The following is a 22,408-nucleotide window of genomic DNA, read 5'->3' as shown; positions in this document are numbered from 1 at the left end:
GGGATTTCACCATGTTGGTCAGGCTGGTCTTGAACTTCTGACCTTGTGATCTGCCCGCCTCAACCTCCCAAAGTGCTGGGATAACAGGCTTGAGCCACCGCGACTGCCTGTTCTTTTAAATATTTTCCATTTCCACTCATTTGATTCCTTTAAATCCTTGATAGTATTTAGCATATTAGTAGTTGCTTTAATGCTCTTGTTTTTTCATTCTAGATTGTCATTTTCTACATCAGTTTTTTAGTGATTTTGCTCCTGTATGTTTTTCTGCTGCTTATGGCTATTGAATTTAGGCAATATATCAGACATAGCAAATTGTATATTGTTGAATGTTGGATTTTGTCATATTCCTTTTGAGATTGTTAGACTGGTTTTGCGGGCAATTAAGTTATTTGTGGATCAACTTTACCCTTTAAAACCAGTTTTAAGTTTATTTTTCAGTCAGGTTTAGAGTGGCTGTTACGCTAGGGCTAGTTTAGCCTACGATTATTCAGGCATGTCTCTTACAGAGTCTCTGTTGAATAACTCTTAAGTCTCAGACATAGGTTAGGAGGTAATAAAAGACTGTGGTTTCTCCACAGTGTCTAGTAGGGTCTCAACAATTCCTAGCTCTGTATTAGTTTTGGGAATTCTTTAACTTAAACCTGTTACTCTCTTAGCCCCACCGTGTTGAGTTGCATTTCCTTTAGAGACTGGGTTTTGCCATGTTATCCAGGCTGGTCTCAAACTCCTGAGTTCAAGCAGTCCTCACAAAGTGCTAGGATTACAGGCATGAGCTACCACAGTTTTGAAGGAATAATCCACATATAAAAGATTAAACATGTTAATATAGTTACTTATGGGTAGGGGGAGGAGAATGATAATAGGTTTAGATGATTTAAGTGAAAAAATAATGAACTATTTATAAAATCAGAGCAAGGCCTTGCTCAGATATTTGTTACATTTATTTAGTTATTTAATATTAGGTGTATTATTTCTATCTTTTGCTGTCATAGCAGTGCAGTGAAAAATCCCTGTATCTAAATCTCCGTCTACCCTTGTGATGATTACTTGAGCATAGATTTTTACGTGTGGAAATAGTGCATCAGTGGACATGAACGTTTTTATAGACTCTTGAAATATGACTATTACATCTTTTCTTTTTCTATTTCTTTTCCTTTTTCTTTTTCAGATGGAGTCTTGCTCTGTTGTCCAGGTTGGAGTGCAGTGGTGCGATCTTGGCTCCTTGCTACCTCTACCTCCTGGCTCAAGCGATTCTCCCACCTCAGCCTTCCAAGTAGCTGGGACCACAGGCAGTTGCCACCATTCTTGGCTAATTTTTGTATTTTTTTTACAGAGATGAAGTTTTGCTCTGTTACTGAGCTGTTTTCAGCCCCCTAGGCTCAAGTGATCCCTCCCCTTGGCCTCCCAAAGTGTTGAGATTACAGATGTGAGCCACTGTGCCTGGCCTACTAATTTTTTTTCTGAAAGGCTGTCCCAAGTACTGTATCTACTCCCCCAGCAATGTCTGTCAAGTAAAGTGCTTATCTTAATGTATTCTTTTGTTGACTGGTTTATAGGAAAATAAATTTGGAGGAATGATGTTTCTAGATGGACATGCTATAATACTGTATTTTTATTTTTGACTGCGAAGTTATTTTTGGTTTCTTTATTTCACTTTGGAATTTATTTAAAAAAATCACTGTGATTGTAGTTACTTGTTATTATGTTTTTATAATTGAGCAATATGGTTAACTGAAAATTTCTTATTCACTTAAGAATGAAGCTTTCCACTTAATATTTAGGTGAAAGGTTGCCAAACTATTTTACACAGTTAGTAATTATAATATATATCATCTCTGAAAATAAGATGAAGGCAAACTAGTGATTTTATTTGTAGTTTGACCCTATTTTGAACTTTTAAACTTGTGGGTCAAAGAAACATTCATCAAATAAGCTCAGTGTTGTAGCTTTTATATGTATATGCTATACATATAGATATATTTATATGTTATGCAGTAAAGGTATATTATAGGATGAAATATGATAGGGAATTTTAATCCACTTTCAGTTTCAAGGAGGACTACCCTGAGGAAGTGACTGTTAAGATGAGCTCTAAAGGCTGGGTAAGATTGACTTGGTTAAGAGGTGTATAGAGAAGCCCTTTTGAGAACATTTTAAGCATAAGGAATAGTTTGTGCTGAGGCCCTCTTGTGGGAAGAACACTGAGAAAAGGATGGATTGCAGAAGGGGAGAGTAAGAAGCAAAAGAAGGCTAAAGAAGATAAGCGTCTTATAGTCCACATTAAAGGTTTTGGTCCATATTTTAATGGTGAAAGTATAGTGTTTTTTTTTTTTTTTTTTTGACTTTATGGTGGTGTGAAAGTGATATGCATTCAGTACACTTCTTGACTTAGGATGGGGCTACCTCCGGCTAAACCCATCTTAAATTGACAATATTTTGGGTTGAAAACATGCTTTCAACTTACATTATTTTCAACTTACTCTAGGTTTATCAGAATGTAACTCTATCATAAGTTGAGGAGCATCTGTATAGTTTTTTTTTTGAGATCGCTTCTCGCTCTGTCTCCCAGGTTGGAGTACAGTGGCGTGATCTCTGCTCCCTGCAACCTCTGCCACCTGGGTTTAAGCAATTCTCCTGCATCAGCCTCCTGAGTAGCTGGGATTACAGGTGCGTGCCACCACGCCCGGCTAATTTTTGAATTTTTAGTAGAGACGGGGTTTTATCATGTTGGTCAGCTGGTCTCGAACTCCTGACCTCCAGTATACACTGACCTCATGATCCACCTGCCTCGGCCTCCCAAAGTGCTGGGATTACAGACGTGAACCACTGTGCCTGGCCTGTATAGTTGTTTAAAAGCATGGACTCTGGACTCAGATTGAGTTCTGATCCTGACCTTGACAATTATTACCTATGTGACTTTGGGAATGTTCCTCTGCCTCAGATTCTTCTAATATAAACTGGGGATAGTAATAATACCATCCCATAGGAAGGTTATGAGTATAAAATATTTTAATATTTTTAAAGTACCGTTTTTTTTGAAATGTTTATTTTTTATTTTATTTTTCCATAAGCTATTGGAGTACAGGTGGTATTCGGTTACATGAGTAAGTTCTTTAGTGGTGATTTGTGAGATTTTGGTGCACCCATCACCTGAGCAGTATACATACACTACCCCATATTTGTAGTCTTTTATCCTGTGCTCTTCCTCCCATTCTTCCCTTCAAGTCCTCAAAGTCCATTGTATCATTCTTATTCTTTTGTGTCCTCATAGCTTAGCTCCCACATATCAGTGAGAACATGCAATGTTTGGTTTTCTATTCCTGAATTTCTGTTTCTATTCACTTAGAATAATAGTCTCCAGTCTCATCCAGGTCACTGCAAATGGCTGTTAATTCATTTAGTTTTATGGCAGAATAGTATTCCATCATAAATATATGATACACATCACAGTTTCTTTATCCACCCGTTGATTGATGGACATTTGTGTTGGTTCCACGATTTTGCAATTGTGAATTATGCTGCTATAACCATGCATGTTCAAGTATTTTTGAAGTACCTTTAACAGTGTAATATCATAAGCATTATTTAAGTATTTGCTAAATTTTTAAGTGTTTTAATTTTAAAGAAGGGTGGGTGGTGGGTTGATGTTTGTTTTTAAAAGATCGGGTGCAGTGGCTCATGCCTGTAATCTCAGTACTTTGGGAGGCCGAGGCAGGCGGATCACTTAAAATCAGGAGTTCAAGACCAGCCTGGCCAATGTGGTGAAACCCTGTCTCTACTAAAAATACAAAAAAATAAGCTGGGTGTGCTGTCACACCTGTAATACCAAATACTTGGGAGGCTGAGGCAAGAGAATCACTTGAACCTGGGAGGTGGTGGTTGCAGTGAGCTGAGATTGTGCCACTGCACTTGGACTCCAGCCTGGAGACTCCATCTCAAAAAAAAAAAAAAAAAATCATTTTTGCTGCTGCAGCATGGAGAAGAGGAGTTTCAGGTGTCTAATGATATTGCCTTATATTTATTGAATACCTAATATGCCCTACAGCATTACAAAAACAGGCATAGAGTACATTTTTTCTTTAAGATATTTGAAAATAACATAAAAATTATTTTATATGCTTTTAAGCTTATAGAATTATTCTTGTATATATTAAAGCAAGACTATATTAAAAACGTGTTTTTCTTTTTGTCTTCTGGTGAATAATATGGTTAGTGAATTGTTTATTATCTTTATAGCCTCCACATGCTGGGAAGTTGCTGTCTATGTTAAAGCACATGCCTCAGAAGTATGGCCCTGATGCCTTTTTCAACTTTCCAGGAAAGAGTGCTGCAGTAAGTAATATTAATGAGGAAATCACTCCCAGTTCTTTTCTTTGCTCCTTGAAAGTACAGCCCTATGAACACCCCTGACAGGTTCTGTGCTAGGTAGAAACTTCTGCTCAACATACTTTAATCCTTATGACAGTTGTACATGTTACCTTTTGTAATTGCTTTAGAGGTGAAAAAACAGAGGCTTAACTTAGTTGAGAAAATGCCCAGTCACAGCTTGGTCAGCAATGGAATAAGAACCTCATTCTTTTAAACACAGCCATGTTTTCCTAAGTAGCTATTTGTGTGTAAAACCTTCATGTCAATCTTTGTGAACATGCTTCTTCTCACCTTTCTTTACTCTACCTCTGGTTTTTGTGTATCTGGTGTATAGAATGATAGTGAAGAAATAGAGGCTCTGAAACTTACTATGGAAGTTTTCTTTGACTTGTGAGTTTCCAAATTATGTTGGTCTCTGCGTTCTTGTAAGCTGTTAATCAGTTTATAGATAAGACAATTATGTATAATAGTGATATCTGTAATGTTTCATAATGTAGAAGCACATTATATAATATATATGTTATAGATGGAAGTTTAAAAAATCTCCTCATTATTACATTGGTCAGCCTGTTATAAGCAAAACAAACTTTTAAAAAAGGTATTTTAGTCTGTTCTTTTCCTGAGCTTATCTTTCATTCTTTTTTTTTTTTTTAAATTTTTTTTTCTTAAAAAAAAAAAAGAGACAGGGTTTCACCGTGGTCTCGATCTCTTGACTGTGTGATCTGCCTACCTCGGCCTCCCAAAGTGCTGGGATTACAGGCGTGAGCCACCGTACCTGGCCTTTGGAGTGCATTGGTGCAAACTGGGCGCACTGCAACCTCCGCCTGCTGGGTTCAAGCAGTTCTCCTGCCTTAGCCTCTTAAGTAGCTGGGACTACACTTGTGCACCACCATGCCCGGCTAATTTTTGTATTTTTAATAGAGACAGGGTTTCACCATGCTGGCCAGGCTGATCTCGAACTCCTGACCTCATGATTCCCCTGCCTTGGCCTCCCAGAGTTCTGGGATTACAGGCATGAGCCACCATCATTCATTTTTTTTTACTTTAGTTCTCATAAAATCTTACCTTAGGCACTTTGTAGCCTGGCAATATCTGCAGAAATATAAGAATATGTTTTAATATGACCTTTGTAATATTTGAATGTTATATACACAATACACAACTTTTTTTGAAAAGTTTTATTGCCCAGTTTTTTCCTTTACAGTTTTTCCTTATAAGTCATTTTAGATTTGTAGCTTTTCAGAATAATTTTACTTTCTTGTCATACAGCCTATCATTGCCTCTAACATAAAAAAGTATTCTTATGAGATTACCTTTTTTCATGCCTCATGTTATAATTTTATTATTTACAGTTCTCTGAGTTGCAGTGTGTGCATTTATCTTAAAAGTAGGCAGTTGAGCTGAACAGCTTTTGAAACTTGAATAGATGTTTTAAATTTGTTCAATGACTTCCTTTCGTTAAACAAAGCTTTTAATGAGAATTTAAAGTATTCATGGATAAAGTATTTTTACAAAGCTTTTACATCTTTGATATCATTTTTAGTGAAAGAGAACATGTGTATACACTGAATATATATTTTTTCTAAAATTTTTTTTATCAGTCTGTGAGCTATAATTATTATTTTCCTTTTTTCTCAATGCAACAGGCATTTTAAATCAGCCTCTTCAATTCTCAATAGTGTTATTTCTGAAGTTTGGCTCTATGATGTCTTTCATGTTTTATGTAATATCTAATACATATAAAAGAATATATATATTATATGTATACATAATTGCATATGTAAGTTAAAATAGAAGCTTGTGTAGTTTGAATTTTTTAAAAAATAGCTTTATTGAGATAAAGTCACATACTATACAATTAACTCATTGAAAGTATATAGTGTAGTTGGTAAATGTGTTCATATATTTGTCAACCATCACCACATCAATTTTGGGACATTTTCATCACACCCAAAGGAAACCCCTTACTGATTAGCAGTCACTCCGTATATTCTCCATCCCTATTCTAGACCATTCATATTAGTGAAATCATACAACATGTGTTTTGTGACTGGCTTTTTTCACTTATCATGGTGTTTTCAAGATCTATCCATGGTGTAGCATGTATCAGTACTTCATTCCTTTTTATGGCTAATATTATATTGTATGGATATACCATACTTTATTTAATCATTTGTCAACTAATGGACATTTGGGATTTTCACTTTTTGGGCTATTATCAATAATATTGCTATGGACATTTGTGTATGTGTGGACATATATTTTAATTTGTCTTGGGTATGTACCTAGGATTGGAATTTCTGGGTCATATAGTCTTTGTTTAACATTTTGAGGAACTTTTAGACCATTTTCCAAAGTAGCTATGTTATTTTATGATCCCACCAGCAATGTATAAGGGTCAAATTTCTCCACATCCTTGCCAATATGGTTAATATCTTTTTTTTTTTTTTTTTTTGAGACAGTCTTGCTCTGTCACCCAAGCTGGAATGCAGTGGCGTGATCTCGGCTCACTGCAAACTCCGCCTCCCTGATTCAAGTGATTCTTGTGCCTCAGCATTCTGAGTAGCTGGGATTACAGGTGCGCATCACCATGCCCGGCTAATTTTTGTGCTTTTTGCTAGAAACGGGGTTTCACCACGTTGGCCAGACAGGTCTTGAACTACTGACCTCGAGTGATCCACCTTCCTCAGCCTCCCAAAGTGCTGGGACTATAGGCTGTCTTTTTATTGTATTAGTAGCCATCCTAGTTGGTATGAAGGGGTATCTCATCGTAGTTTTGATTTACATTTCTTTTTTGACTAATGACACTGAGCATCTTTTAATGTTTTTATTGGCTGTTTGTATATCTTCTTTGGAGATATGTATGTGTAGATCTTTTGCCCATTTTAAAATTGTATTTGTCTTTTTATTATTGAGTTGTAAGATTATATATTTTGGTTACAAGTCCTTTATCAGATATTCAGTTTGCAAATGTTTACTCCCATTCTTGTGGCTTGTCTTTTCACTTTTTTAATGGTGTTCCTTAAAGCACAGGTTTTAATTTTAATAAAGTCCAGTGTATATTTTTTTTCTTTTGTCACTTGTGCTTTTGGTGGCATAATTAAAAAGGATTTGCCTAACCAAAGCACACTAAGGCCTTATGCTAATACCACAGTCTTCATCACTGTTGCTTTATATTAATGGCAGGTTTTGAATTTGGTAATATGAGTCCTCAAATTTGTTCTACTTTTCTTCTTTTTCTTTTTTTTTATTTTTTCATTTTTTTGAGCAGAGTTTGGTTCTTGTTGCCCAGGCTGGAGTGCAATGGCACTGTTTTGGGTTGAAGCAATTCTTCTGCCTCAGCCTCCCGGGTAGCTGGGATTATAGGCACCCACCACCATGCTGGGCTAATTTTTGTAATTATTTTAGTAGAGACAAGGTTTTACCATGTTGGCCAGACTGATCTCAAACTCCTGTCCTTAGGTCATCTGCCCACCTCAGCCTCTCAAAATATTGGGATTACAGGCTTGAGCCACTGCACCTGGCCTGTTCTTCTTTTTAAAGATTGTTTTGGCTATATAAAATCCTTCTCTTATGTAGTATGATCTTTTAAATAAAAATTTAAACCAAGTGGTAAAGCCATTTGTATAGTGACTTCTGAATATAATTTAAAAATATTATGAACTAATACTCTTCAGTTTCATATTTGTAGTTTTATAAAAGCAGCATATACCAAGCTTTTTCTCTTTTCTCTTTCCATTCTTGTCCATCTTTCTCTATTCTAGTACCTGAAAATTTCATTGAATTTCTAATTTGATATCACTACCTATCTCTTTTAATTAGAATCTCTGTGGATATGTTTATTTTAAGAAATGAAGAAGACAAGATTCATGTATCCAGCGGGTTACACTGAATGTTTCGTTCATTTAATTAACATTACTATATATTTGGGAAAATTAAAAAGTTATTAAAATTCTTCTTCCAGATGACATCTTCTTTCAGATATTTTAATTGTGACATAAAGTAATGTGATGTAGTACAAATACATATAGCATTGTAAAGTCTTATTTTCAGGATTTCAATAATATGGTTTTTCATGTGAGTTAATAACTCAAAGTTTTTTTCCCTTAGGCTATTGCATTACCTCCTATAGCCAAATGGCCGTACCAGAATGGTTTTACATTTCATACATGGTTTAGAATGGATCCTGTAAATAACATCAATGTAGATAAGGATAAACCATATTTGTATTGGTATGTATTTATATAACTGATTAGTGTTAAAACCTGACTTTGAAACTGAGAAGAATGTTTAGAAGTAAAATGAAAACCTATTTTTTGTAGTTTCAGAACCAGCAAAGGTCTTGGCTATTCTGCTCATTTTGTTGGTGGCTGTTTGATTATAACATCAATAAAGTCAAAAGGAAAAGGCTTTCAACACTGTGTGAAATTTGATTTTAAGCCGCAAAAGGTACATGATTTTTGAGTCATAGTTAACGTTAATAAGCTATGCTAGTCATCAAAATGCTTTGTTTTAGTGTTACTCACATAGCATGCTAAAGCATAATTCCAGTTTTACTGTTTGAAAAGATGAAGTGTAAATCACTGGATGATTGACCTCTCTGATTTGGATGTGAAAAAGATTGCAAATTTAGTTATTTATGGAGATTAGGGAGATATAAGAAAATATCTATGGCATTTATCTTACTGGTGCACATTTAATATGTGTTTGCTTTTGTACATTAAAATTTAGAGGTACAAAAGAATTTATATTAAAAATTTTTGTACCTAAAAGTTTAGTGGTACAAAACCATTAATAAATGGTTCATCAACAAAATGTATAGGTAGATAGGTAGTCAGATAGATTAAGCAAATATGGCAAAAAATTGACAATTGTGGAATCTAGGTGGTGGGAAAAAGGAGTGTTTGTACTAGATTTTCAGATTTTGGGGGTATATATGAAATTTTTCACAATAAAAAGCTGGAAAAATAATCTAGTAGTTAAGTTCTTATCAGTTGAAAGGCCCCATGAATAGATACTCTTCCAGAAGGTAAATATTGAATTTAGCAGAGGTACTCTTGTTTTATTTTTAGGTTGAAATACAACTTATTTAACTTCTACTTATCGATATGTTTGCATTATTGGGAGAATTGTTATCTTTGTATTATTTATTGTTTTTTGCCTCTTCAGTGGTACATGGTTACCATAGTGCACATCTATAACCGATGGAAGAACAGTGAACTTCGATGTTATGTGAATGGTGAACTAGCATCCTATGGAGAGATAACATGGTTTGTCAACACTAGTGATGTAAGTCGTTTCAAAATGTTGCAATGAAAATAATTGTTTTAAAAACATGAGTTTGTTAAATAAGAAAAAGTTTTATAATTTGAATATAAAATTCTAAATATTACAATGGTAGATTTTTATAAGCATAATTTGGCTAGCATGTTAATTTGTTAGTAGAACTTAATGTGTCACTAAAATATTATTGAGTTCTTATATAAAATTATTATATAAAATATAAAATTATTCCATATAGGTAGAAATAAGGATTTATAACTAACAGTGGCTATATCTGGGCGGTGGGTCATTGGTTCATTTATCAAAATGAATGGGAGCTTCACTACAAGGAGCTGTAGTGATCATTTTTATGAATGAGTTAAATGAAGCATACTTATAAATCTTGCATATAATTCTGACTGCTATAGATAACCATTATGTTATAATCTTTACAGGGTTCAAAAATAAATCTATAGGTTAGAATGAAATTTAAATTATGTCTAATTATGTCATTTTTATAAAAGCTTGAAAAAAGTACAGACCAGGAAAATGAACATAAAGTATATTACCCATACACCTTTAACTCCTCTTTTCATACCCTTTGCTACACATATGTACATATTGTGCAATGCTAACCTTATGAGATCAGGGTGTTGAATCAGACAAACTTAGGTTTGAATCTCAGCTCTGTCATTTACTGACTGTATGACTTTACCTAATCTATTAGGCCTTAGTATTTTTCCTCCTGAAAATGGACATAAAATAACTCATACTTCAGAAAGTTGTCATCTGATTAAATGAGGTAATATCCATAAATCTATTAGTAGAGTGCCTTATATAGAATGAGTGCTCAATAAATGTTAGTTCTTTTTTTAATACAAAAAAGCACTCATATGTAAGTACTGTTTTGTAACCTGTTTTTTCTTACATTAAATTTTATTGAGTGTTTTTTTTTTATTCCAGGCATTATAATAAATAGATTTATTTTTAAAAAGCCCCAGCAACCTTGCAAGATAAGCATTATTATAATCTTCATTTTACAGATAAGGTGAAGCACAAAGAAGTAACTTGCCATGCTCAGTGGCATAGGAAGCAGGGATTTGATCTAGGTGGTTTGGCTTGAGAACACACATATTTAAAACTTTTCTATATCCCCTAATGTCATTACATACACATTTTTCAAAATTCTTTTTAATGGTCTCATGGTATAAATTATTTTAGTCCACTTAGATGCAGTTTAGAATGGACAAAACATTTATGACAATATAGGTTTTTATTATTTCTGGAGTATGTTTTTTTGGTTTCTACTAAAATTTTTTTTTCTCTTACAGACCTTTGACAAATGTTTCCTTGGCTCGTCAGAAACAGCAGATGCTAATAGAGTATTCTGTGGTCAGATGACTGCAGTTTATCTTTTCAGTGAAGCTCTTAATGCAGCTCAGATTTTTGCTATTTATCAGTTGGGCCTGGGATACAAGGTACTTTACGTACTGTTCTGTGCTTAACCAATGTTAGTTCAGCTTGATTTGAAGGTGGTTTATACATAGAGAGTTTGGTTAATGGATACCAAAAAAAAAAAAAAAGAAAAAAGAAATAATGAGATCTATTTGATACCACAGCAGGCTGACTATAGTCAATAACTGTACATTTTAAAATAAATGGTGTAATTGGATAGTTTTCAACTAAATAGATAAATGCTTGAAGGGATGGATATCCATTCTGCATTATATGCTTATTTCATGTTGCATGACTGTATTAAAACATCTCATGGACTCCAAAAATATATACAGCTATTATTTACCCAAACAAAAAAGAGATGTGTGCAAATGGTGACCAGAAGAGAGTAGGAGTAGCCTACTTATATTAGACAAAATAAACTTTAAGTCAAAAACAGTCGAAAGAGACAAAGGAAGGACATTATATGATGATAGGGTTACCCAGAAAGAACAACTATAAATATATGCACTTAACATCGGAGCTCTCAAACACATGAAGCAAACTTTGATATAATTAAAAAAAGCAGATAGCAGCACCATAATAGTAGGAGACTTTAGTATTCAACTTTCATTAATGAATAGAACAACCATACAGAAGGTCAGTAAGGAAACAGAGACTTGAATAGCAACACAGCCCAGTGTATTTAGCAGGAATATACATAACACTTGATGAAACAACGGTAGAATGTGCCTCCTCCTCCTCTTTCTTCTCCTCTTCCTTCTTTTCCTCTTCCTCCTCCTCCTGTTCCTCCTCCTCCTCCTCCTCTTTTTTTTTTTTTTTTTTTTTGAGACAGAGTTTCACTCTTGTTGCTCAGGCTAGAGGGCAATGGTGTGATATTGGCTCATGCAACCACTGCCTCCCGGGTTCAAACATTTCTCCTGCCTCAGCCTCCCAAGTAGCTGGGATTACAGGCATGTGTCACCACACTCGGCTAATTTTGTAATTTTAATAGAGACAAGGTTTTGCCATTTTGGTAAGGCTGGTCTCAAACTCCTGACCTCAGCTGATCTGCATGGTTTGGCCTCCCAAAGTGCTGGGATTACAGGTGTGAGCCACTGCGCCTGGCCTGCATTCTTCTTAAGCACATATGGAACATTCTCCAGGATAGACACATGTTATATGACAAAACAAGTATCAACAAAGTTAAGACTGAAATTATACCAGGTATCTTCTTTAACCACAGTAAAATGAAACCAGAAAGCAGTTCAAAGAAAAACTGAAAAGTCCACCAACATTTAGAAATTAAACAACACATTTAAAATAGCCATTGGGTTCAAAGGATAAATCATAAGGACATTTAGGAAATATCTTGAGACAAATCAAAATGTAAACTCAACATGCTAAAACTTATGGGATTCAGTGACCTCAGTTCTAAGAGAGAAGATTATAGTGATGATAATTTATAAAAGAAGAAGGATCTCAAATCAACAACTGAATTTATACAGCATGGAACTGGAAAAAGAACAAATAAAGTCAATGTTAGCATAGGGCAGGAAATGGTAAAAATCTGAGCAGAAATAAATGAAATAGTGCAGCAGTCTCCAGCCTTTTTTGTCCCAGGGACCAGTTTCATAGAAGATAGTTTTTTCATGGACCATGGGTGGTGGGGGCACAGTGGTGATGGTTTTGGGATGATTCAAGTGCATTGCATTTATTGTGCACTTTGTTTCTGTTATTATTACATTGTAATATAAAATGAAATAATTATACAGCTCACCATAATGTAGAATCAGTAGGAGCCCTGAGTTTGTTTTTCTGCAACCAGATGGTCTCATCCTGGGATGATAGGAGACTGATAGATTATCAGATATTAGATTCTCATAAGGAGCACACAATCTAGATCTGTTACATGTGCAGTTTACAATAGGGCTCACTGTCCTATAAAAATCTAATGCTGCCATTAATTTGACAGGAGACGGAGCTCAGGCAGTAATGTGAGTGATGGGCAGTGGCTGTAAATACAGATGAAGCTTTGCTCTCTTGCCTACTGCTCACTTCTTGCTGTGGTTCCTAACAGGTCATGTACCTGGTTGGAGAACCCTGGAATAGAAAAAAGTAAAGCAGTGGGAAAAAAATCAGTGAAACTAAGAGTTGTTGTTGCTTTTTTAAACATCAACAAAATTGACAAATTCTTACATAGACTAAGGAAAAAAGAAGAGTACATAAATAAGTAAAATCAGAAATTAAGAAGGAGGCATTATAACATGCCACAGAAATAGGATTATAAGAGAATGCTATGAAAAGTATATGCCAAGAAATTAGATAATTTAGAATGAATGGATAATTTTCTAGAAATATACAACTTACTGAGACTGAATCAAGAATAAATTTTAAAAAATCGGAAAAGACCTATAGCTAATAAGGAGATTGAATCAATAATAATAAACTTTTCAGCAAAGAAAGCCGAGGAGTAGATGGCTTTCCTGGAGAATGCTGTCAGTCATTTAAAGAAGAATTAATACCAATTCTTCTGAAACTTACAAACATTTTATGAGGAGGAAACATTACCAAACTGATTTTATAAGGCCAGTGTTACCCTGATACCAAAGCCAGATCAAGATGATGTAAGAAAGAAAACTTAGGCCAATATCCCTGATGAATATTGATGGAAAAATCCTTAATAAAATACTAAGAAATAGAATTTAACAGCACATTAAAAGAATTATATACAATGTCAAATTAAGATTTCTTTCTGGAATGCAAGGATGGTTCAACAATGCAATGTACCACATTAACAGTGAATTACAAAAATGCAATGTACCACATTAACAGTGAATTACAAAAACCATATGATCGTATATCAACTGATGCAGAAAAAGCATTTGACAGAATTCAACACTGTTGATATTTAAAAAACCCAAAACACTGAACAATCTGTGAATAGAAGGAAACTACCTCAACATAATAAAATATATATGGAAAGCCCATGACTAACACCATATTGGACAGTGAAAAACTGACAGTTTTTCCTCTAAAATCAGAAACAAAGCAAGGGTGCCTATTCTTCCCATTTCTATTCAGCACAGTATTTGGAAATCCAGTTAGAGCAATTAGGCAAGAAAAAGAAATGAAAGGCATCTAAGTTGGAAGGGAAGAAGTAAAATGATCTGTTTGCATATGGCATGGCCTTATACCTAAAAAACGGTAAAGATTTCACCAAAAACTGTTAGGACTAGTAAATGAATTCAGCAGAGTTGCAGGGCACAAAATCAATACACACAAATCAGTTGTGTTTCTATGTGTTAAGAGTGAACAGTTTGAAAAGTACAAAAATAATTCCTTTTACAATAGCATCAAAAAAATAAAATACTTAGAAATAAACTCAACCAAGGTGGCAAAAGAGCTCTACCCTGACTCCACCAAGGAGGCAAAAGAGTTGTACACTGAAAAGTAGAAAATGTTGCTCACAGAATTCAAGAGACCCAAATAAATGTAAAGACATCCCTTGTTCATGTTGTGGACGACTTAATATGTTAAGAATCTATACTACCTAAAACAATCTACGGATTCAGTGCAGTTCTTATCAAAATCTCAATGGCACTTTTTTTTTTATAAATAGAAAAACAATTCTGAAATTAATATGGAATCTTAAGGGACTCTCAGTAGCCAAAACAATATTAAAAAGGAGAACAAAGTTGCAGGCTTTACACTTCTGGATTTCAAAACTTATTACAAGGGTATAATACATAATGAAAATAATGTTAGACTTGCTTAGACACATAGGACAATGGAACAAAACAGAATGTCCAGAAAAAACTTTTGCATATATGGTCAAATGATCTTTGACAAATGAGGCAAGGCCACATACTGGGGAAAGGACAGTGTGTTAAACACATGATTTTGGGAAAACTGGATATCCAGATTGAAAAAAGTTATATACTTAATTCATATTATATATTATGTACAAAAATGAGCTGAAAATAGATTAAAGACCTAAAAGTAAGATGTAAAATTATAAAATTCCTAAAAGAGGCCAGGTGCAGTGGTTCATGCCTATAATACAGCACTTTGGGAGGCCCACATGGGCGGATCATGAGATCAGGAGTTTGAGACCAGCCTTGCCAACATGGTGAAACCCCGTCTCTACTAAAAATACAAAAAAATTAGCTGGGTATGGTGGCAGGCACCTGTAATTCCAGCTACTTGGGAGGCTGAGGCAGGAGAATCATTTGAACCCAGGAGGCGGAGGTTGCAGTGAGCTGAGATTGCGCCATTGTACTCCAGCTTGGGTGAAACGACAAGACTCCATCTAAAAAAAAAAAAAAAAAAAAACTATAAGAAGCTTTATGACATTGAATTTGGCAGTGATTTCTTGATTGTGACACCAAAAGCACAGGCAACCAAAGTGAAAACAGACAAGTAATAAGATGATGTCAAAGTTGCAAAGTTCTGCACATCAAAGGAAATACCCAGCAGAGTGGAAAGGTAACCTACAGAGTGAGAGTAAATATTTAGCAATCATATATCTGATAAGGGGTTAATATCTAGAATATATGAATTCTATGACTCAAAGAGAACAGCAGCAAAACAAATGCATAAAAGAGTTGAGTAGACATTTCTTTAAAGAAGATATAAAAATAGCCAATGAAATTAAAAAAAAAAAGCCAATGAACATATGAAAAGATGCTTAAAGAACATATGAAAAGTTATTAGAAATGTGCTCATTTAAACTACAGTGAACTATCACTTCACCTTCTAGGATGACTACTTAAGAAAACATAGTTAACAAGTGTTGGTGAGAATGTGAAGAAATTGGTACCTTTGTGCACTGTTGATAGAAATGAAAAATGGTGCAGCCGCTATGGACAACAATATAGAGGTTCCATAAAAAATTACAAATAGAACTTCCATGTGATCCAGTAATCTCACTTATGGGATATATACAAAATAATTGAAAAGAGGATCATGGAGACATATTTGCACACAAAAAATAATTGCCCACCCATGGACATATTTGCCCACCCATGTTCATCGTAATATCATTCTCAATAACGAAGAGAAAGGAGTAACCCAGATGTCCATTAGTAGATGAACGGATAAAGAAAATGTGACAGATACACACATGCACAAAGAGGACCATTATTCAACCTTAAAAAAACAAATCCTGTCATCAGTTAAAACATAGATGAGCTATGAAGACACTCTGCTAAGTGAAATGCTTTGGTCACAAAAAGACATATACTGTATGATTCCCATGGGGAGCAGGAAATGGGGAGTTGTTAAATGGCTACAGTTTCAGTTTTGCAAGATGTAAGAGTTCTAGAGATTTGTTTTTTAACAATATAAATATAGTTAATGTTCCTCAGTTATACACCTAAAAATGCTTAAGATGGTAAGTTGTATGTTTTTGACTGCAATTAAAAAGAAAAGAATATAAGGAAAAAAAGATAAAATGTGATGTATTGGTCACTTTTACATTTTTAAGGTAAGGTTTTAATGTCAATTCGTCTTGATTTCTGTTACATACATCTTTAAAATAAAATTCAGCTAATTTTACAAGTAAGCAAGGAGGGATCCTCTTATATGATACTTTTAAAAGATTATCAGTGGTCTCTCTCCTTAAAGTTTGACACCTGTGTTGATTTGTACTTAGATTCTCTTTTTGTGGCATACTATTTAACTGTTTTCTTTTTAATTCTTAGGGTACATTTAAATTCAAAGCAGAAAGCGACCTTTTCCTTGCTGAGCATCACAAACTTTTGTTGTATGATGGCAAACTCTCTAGTGCCATTGCATTCACGTACAATCCACGGGCTACAGATGCCCAGCTTTGCCTTGAGTCATCCCCTAAGGACAACTCTTCAATTTTTGTTCATTCACCACATGCACTTATGCTCCAGGTACTAACTGTGATCTTTTAAGAACATTTTTAATGGTAATTTTTGATGTGTTATTGAGATGTATTTAGTAGCTTCTGTTAAACACATGGAATGTCACATTTTACTGTTTCTCCGTTTACTGTTGTGCCTTATTTTTAATTGTTTTGGAAAAGAAATCATTGAACTCTTTACTGTGTTTTTAATCTTACAAGGATGTGAAGGCAGTTTTAACACATTCCATTCAAAGTGCTATGCATTCAATTGGAGGCGTACAAGTACTGTTTCCACTTTTTGCACAGTTGGATTACAGGCAATATTTGTCTGATGAGGTTGACTTGACTATCTGGTGAGTGTCTTTATTTGTTTCTTTAATTTGCTGTGAGCGTTACTTTCATTACTGTTGAACTACACAATATTTTGTCGTTCAGGTTCATTCTAGATTCAAAATAATTTAAAGAAACTTGTGAACTCTAAACTATTACAAGTCCATGTTAATTATGTCAGTATTAATTTAAGTTCTTGTTTATTGGTAGGAAATATGGAAGTTGTAAGGAACACAGTAAAGTGGTTTTAGATTAACGTAACAAATGGCAATAATAGGTCACTCAAAATAAATACATTTTTTTGTCTAAATTAAAATTTTTTTGATACCTGTAACTCAGAATGCAATAAGAAATTTCTAATTTTTGAAATATTTTAAATTATTTGATAATGATTTATCGAACTTAGCTTTTCATATTTTAATTATTTATTATTGATTGCATTTATGTAATTGGAAGCCAAAATTTTTAATAGTGTTGTCTGAGGTAAATTAGCCTTTTTTTTTTTTTTTTAAATGTAATCAATTTTCACTTTAAGACCTCAAATTATGAAACTACGAAAAAAAAAAAAAATAGATTGAGGAAACTCTCCAGGGCATTGGACTGGGCAAAGATTTCTTGAGTAATACCCCACGAGCACAGGCAAGCAAACCAAAAATTGTCACATGCACGAGATCACATCAAGTTAAAAAGCTTCTGTACAGCAAATTGAAAAGATAACCAACAGAATGGGAGAAAATATTTGCAAACTATCCACCTAACAAGGGATTAATAACCAGAATATATAAGGAGCTCACACAACTGTGTAGGAAAAAAATCTATTATAATAATCTGATTTAAAAACAAGAGGTACGAATAGACAGTTCTCAAAAGAGGATATAGGAATGGCAAACAGGCACAATTAGATTGTACATTTAGCACATTTTTGTCTCTTGTGTTGTAGTTCTGAGTCTAAAAAAGACAAAGGCATATAAATTCTAGGGTAAGTCATAAAATACGGGACAGGATGTCTAAATTTCTCGTATCTGTATATTCTAGTGAAACTATATATAGTGAAATTATTGTTTCATTTGTAGTGAAATTATTGTTTTGTTACTTGAGAAATTTAAGTGACTTTTACATTCTCTCATTTTGAAATTCTCCCTTTGATTTTTGCTTTTATACATAGCTTGATGTCTACCACCAATGTGTATAGTTAATGATGGAATAGTTTTGTCCTGATTATTTTTAGACAACTTTTTTTTTTAAAGAAAAAGTTATCAAATCTAGTATTTGTCAACTTATATTTTAAAATATTAAAATTTAATTAACCTTGACATATTAATACTTTATAGAATTATTTTGTGCCCTGTTCTAGCAGGGCTTACAGTTTTCCTCCTTCCCTTCCTCCCCTTCTTTTTCCCTTACCTTCCCCCTTCTCCCTTCTTTCCCCCTTCTCTTTTCTTCCCCTTCCTTTCCCCATTCCTTCCCTTTCCCCTTCCCTTCACCCTTCCCTTCCCTTCTCCCTTCCCTTCTTTCCCTTCTCCCTCCCCTTCCCTCTCTCTTGCCTACCTGCCTCCCTCTCTCCCTCCCTCCCCTTTTCCCTCCCTTTCCCCTTTCCCTTCTCCTCCCCTCTCCCTTCCTCCTTCCCCCTTTATTGGAATTGCTGACAGTGAAAGCACTGATGTGGAGGAGATGGGTTGCTGCACAGGCTTTCTCTCTCTTTTTTTTTGGGGGGGGGGAGGTGGGACTTTTCTCTGAGAAGGCTATAACAACTGACCTTATTCCTTTCCCTTCTGGGTATCTTTAAAAATTGTGGGTAGTAGAGCATGGTTGTAGCCCCTATTCAGTTTTAAAAGTGTTCAAGACTGACTGGAGAATTACAATTTTGTTGTTGGGATAATGAACAAACTTCTTAGTGTTCAAGGACCTCAAGTTTGTCTCCAAGTTAACTTTCTCATCTTTCTCTTCGTGTACCCTCTGCTCTATTCTTACTAGGCCAGTCTGGAGCCCTAACACATTTTGAGGATTTACACCTTACTGTGTTTGCTGTACTGTCTTTTCCCATCTTTTGACCCTGACTCTTCAAGGTTAAATATACTTGCTTATCTAAGTTATATCTATTCTTTAAGGCCTTACTATATTTTTATTAAGTATTTGTTATTGCTTGTTTTTGGAGGTTGCTTATTTTTCTCTGTATCATGCATATTTGTCATTGTTTCTAAGTAATTCATCTATTAATATGTTTGGGATAAAGTATATGAAATAAATATTTGAGTAACTCCTAATCCTACATTAAAAATCTAGTTCTGATGTATTGTTGGAAGCAGTTTTAGTGGAATGTCAATTTCTTTGAAATAGAGAACTTTTTATTAAGGTGAATGGAAGAGTTACCTCTATCTAACCTAATTTTTAAAAATAAAATATATTTTTTAATCATTGCCTTTTTAAAAATTCTAGTTCAACCTTGCTGGCTTTTATCATGGAGTTGTTGAAGAACTCAATCGCTATGCAGGAGCAGATGCTTGCCTGTAAGGGCTTCTTGGTAATAGGATATAGCCTTGAAAAGGTAAATTATGAAATATTTTGTGTATTTGATTCTTAATTTACAGGCCATGCATTTGTTCTCTAACTGGCTAAGGAATTTTGTCTGCAAGAATATTTCCTTGGTTGCAGAAAATTACCTAAAGTAAAATAACATTTTGTTGTTGCCTCCATTCTTCTATTAAACAAATGTAATAGTGAGCCTCCTTTGTTCCTTACATTAAACAAATGTAATAGTGAGCTTCTTTAACTTTGAGCATAATTTGTGGGCCAACTTTTTTCCTGGTAGGAATAGCCTGTAATTCACTTACTTTGACGTGAATTTGTAGTAACATTTGAACTACTTTTTTTGCAGTCTTCCAAATCTCATGTCAGCAGAGCAGTACTTGAACTTTGCCTTGCATTTTCAAAATATCTGAGTAGTCTGCAAAATGGGATGCCCCTGCTCAAGCAATTGTGTGATCACATTCTTCTTAATCCTGCCATATGGATTCATACCCCAGCCAAGGTAATATATAGCTATATATTGATATTGTTTTACTATCTTTGCTGTTTTTGTGCTTGAGAAGAGTGAAAATTTAGAGGATTTTCTTTTTTTTTTAAATGTACTATTATGCAAGATTTCAGTGGGTTGCTTTTTTTTTGACTAAGCATCCTTTTTTGCTCTTCAGGAAAAATTGCAAATCTGTGTGTGTGTATATATATGAATATATACAAAGAATATGTGCATACAAAGAATATGTATATTCTTTGTAAACTGTCATTATTTTAAAAGATACAGGTATAATCTTTATTTTCTGAAATTAAATGAAATAAAGTTTTATTTGAGACTTTATTTACTAAATATAAATCAAAGTTAGACAGTTTTAATGTAATTATTAATGTCTCCTAGTAACTGTAGCTTCGTTCTATTGTAAATATGCATATATATTTTTTCTTTTTTTTCGATTCCTTAAGAACTCACCCTGCTCCTGCTCTCTCTCTTTTTTACTTCACACTTTTGCCTTCCAACGTGATGAACTACTGAATTTCATTCTTACAGGTACCACTGAAATGTCACTTTTTCTTTGAAGGCATGATATACTAGTCTCATGTAATCATTTTCGTTTCACGTTAATTCAAATTATAAGAACATTTGTACAATTTTTTTTTCAGTTTTGTAAAAACCAATTCTACGTGAATGCAGATGAATTTGTGGTAAGGTGTGTGAACAACATATTTAATAAATCTTAATGTTGTAATAAATTGTCCTGCTGGGCGCGGTGGCTCACGCCTGTAATCCCAGCACTTTGGGAGGCCGAGGCGGGTGGATCACGAGGTCAAGAGATCGAGACCATCCTGGTCAAAATGGTGAAACCCCGACTCTACTAAAAATACAAAAAATTAGCTGGGCATGGTGGCGCGTGCCTGTAATCCCAGCTACTCAGGAGGCTGAGGCAGGAGAATTGCCTGAACCTAGGAGGCGGAGGTTACGGTGAGCCGAGATTGCGCCATTGCACTCCAGCCTGGGCAACAAGAGCGAAACTCCGACTCAAAAAAAAAAAAAAATTGTCCTAAAAATTCAGTAGTGGCACTATTAAGCATGACTTGAAACAGAACGTTTTATTAAACTGAACAGTTGTATCTATCTTATGTACAGTTTTTGTTAGAAGTTGTATTATTTCAATCCCACTGTTTTCCTCTCTCCCCTTCTGCTTTTGGGTCCACTTGCAGTGTATCTCATTGATTAAGTTGGAATAGCTCTTACTTATTCTAGTTGTCAGAAAAGTCTGCAGACTTTTTTTTTTTTTTTTTTTTTTTTTGCTTTTCTAGAGTCTTAATACCTTATTTTCAGCTGGTCTTTTCAAATGTTAAAGAGAAAAACAGCTGCTGACTCTGATTGCCATTTGGAAATAATCAAAGGAGGCAGCTGGAGGTTGTAGCTTTTTATCTCCAGGTCGAATTTGACCTCATTTTCTTCCATGACCCTCAGTCTTATTTCTTCTTGAGGATTGTTTAAAGTTACTTTTAAAACCTTTTACTAGACACTTTTTTGTCTTACTAATCAGCATATTTGTAAGGCTTTGTGTCTCTTTTGATGTGGTCAGAAAACCTCTTATTTTATATGCTTAGTTGGAGGGGAATTAAAAAAACTCATCTTATGGTTTTCTTAGTTTCCTAGTATTATTATACCCTATTTCTTTTACTTTTTAATAACTTTTCTTAATTTCTTTTTTAGAATTTGCAATGAGTCGATAATATTAACATTTTCTCCTGTTTTAGCCATCTGCTTTATGTATCTACGAGGGGTTTTGTCTGCTTTTATTTTATTATAAAGACAGTAATAAAAAAGGGCAGATCCAAATTTTGTTTGACTTGAAGGTTAAATGTTTATCACATGGGAAACTTTTTAAGAAGAAGAGTACAATATAATGCATACAAAATTAGGTTGAGGGTCTTGGAAGAAACATTAATAGATCAGTGGTCATAAAGTTTAAGCTTTATCAGCTTCACAGTCAATCCACCTCTGGTTAAAAGTCTGGTTGTGTGGATGTGAAAAGCTTTGCTTTTAGAAAAGGGAGCTACCAGCAATTTATAATTTCCATTTATCTTAGATCTGCTCAGAGACCATCTTTTTAA

The 22,408-nt window shown here is 34.3% G+C and overlaps 1 protein-coding gene across 1 annotated transcript in view; it reads left to right on the top strand.

Annotated features, from left to right (window-relative positions):
* Positions 1 to 22,408, top strand: part of LRBA (LPS responsive beige-like anchor protein) — a 727,560-nt gene that overhangs the window by 87,175 nt on the left and 617,977 nt on the right. Inside the window, exons 5-13 of the mRNA XM_037740751.1 lie at positions 4,237 to 4,332; positions 8,479 to 8,600; positions 8,691 to 8,817; positions 9,538 to 9,657; positions 10,962 to 11,108; positions 16,770 to 16,967; positions 17,159 to 17,292; positions 19,706 to 19,814; positions 20,145 to 20,297. Of these exons, the coding sequence (XP_037596679.1) occupies positions 4,237 to 4,332; positions 8,479 to 8,600; positions 8,691 to 8,817; positions 9,538 to 9,657; positions 10,962 to 11,108; positions 16,770 to 16,967; positions 17,159 to 17,292; positions 19,706 to 19,814; positions 20,145 to 20,297 (1,206 nt within the window). The remainder of the gene's footprint in view (positions 1 to 4,236; positions 4,333 to 8,478; positions 8,601 to 8,690; positions 8,818 to 9,537; positions 9,658 to 10,961; positions 11,109 to 16,769; positions 16,968 to 17,158; positions 17,293 to 19,705; positions 19,815 to 20,144; positions 20,298 to 22,408) is intronic.

Source organism: Cebus imitator, unplaced genomic scaffold, assembly GCF_001604975.1.
Source record: "Cebus imitator isolate Cc_AM_T3 unplaced genomic scaffold, Cebus_imitator-1.0 Scaffold4, whole genome shotgun sequence".
In the NCBI taxonomy this organism is placed as follows: Eukaryota; Metazoa; Chordata; class Mammalia; order Primates; family Cebidae; genus Cebus; species Cebus imitator.
The sequence above is the reverse complement of the archived record's forward strand: the minus strand, read 5'-3'. Positions and strand labels throughout refer to the sequence as shown.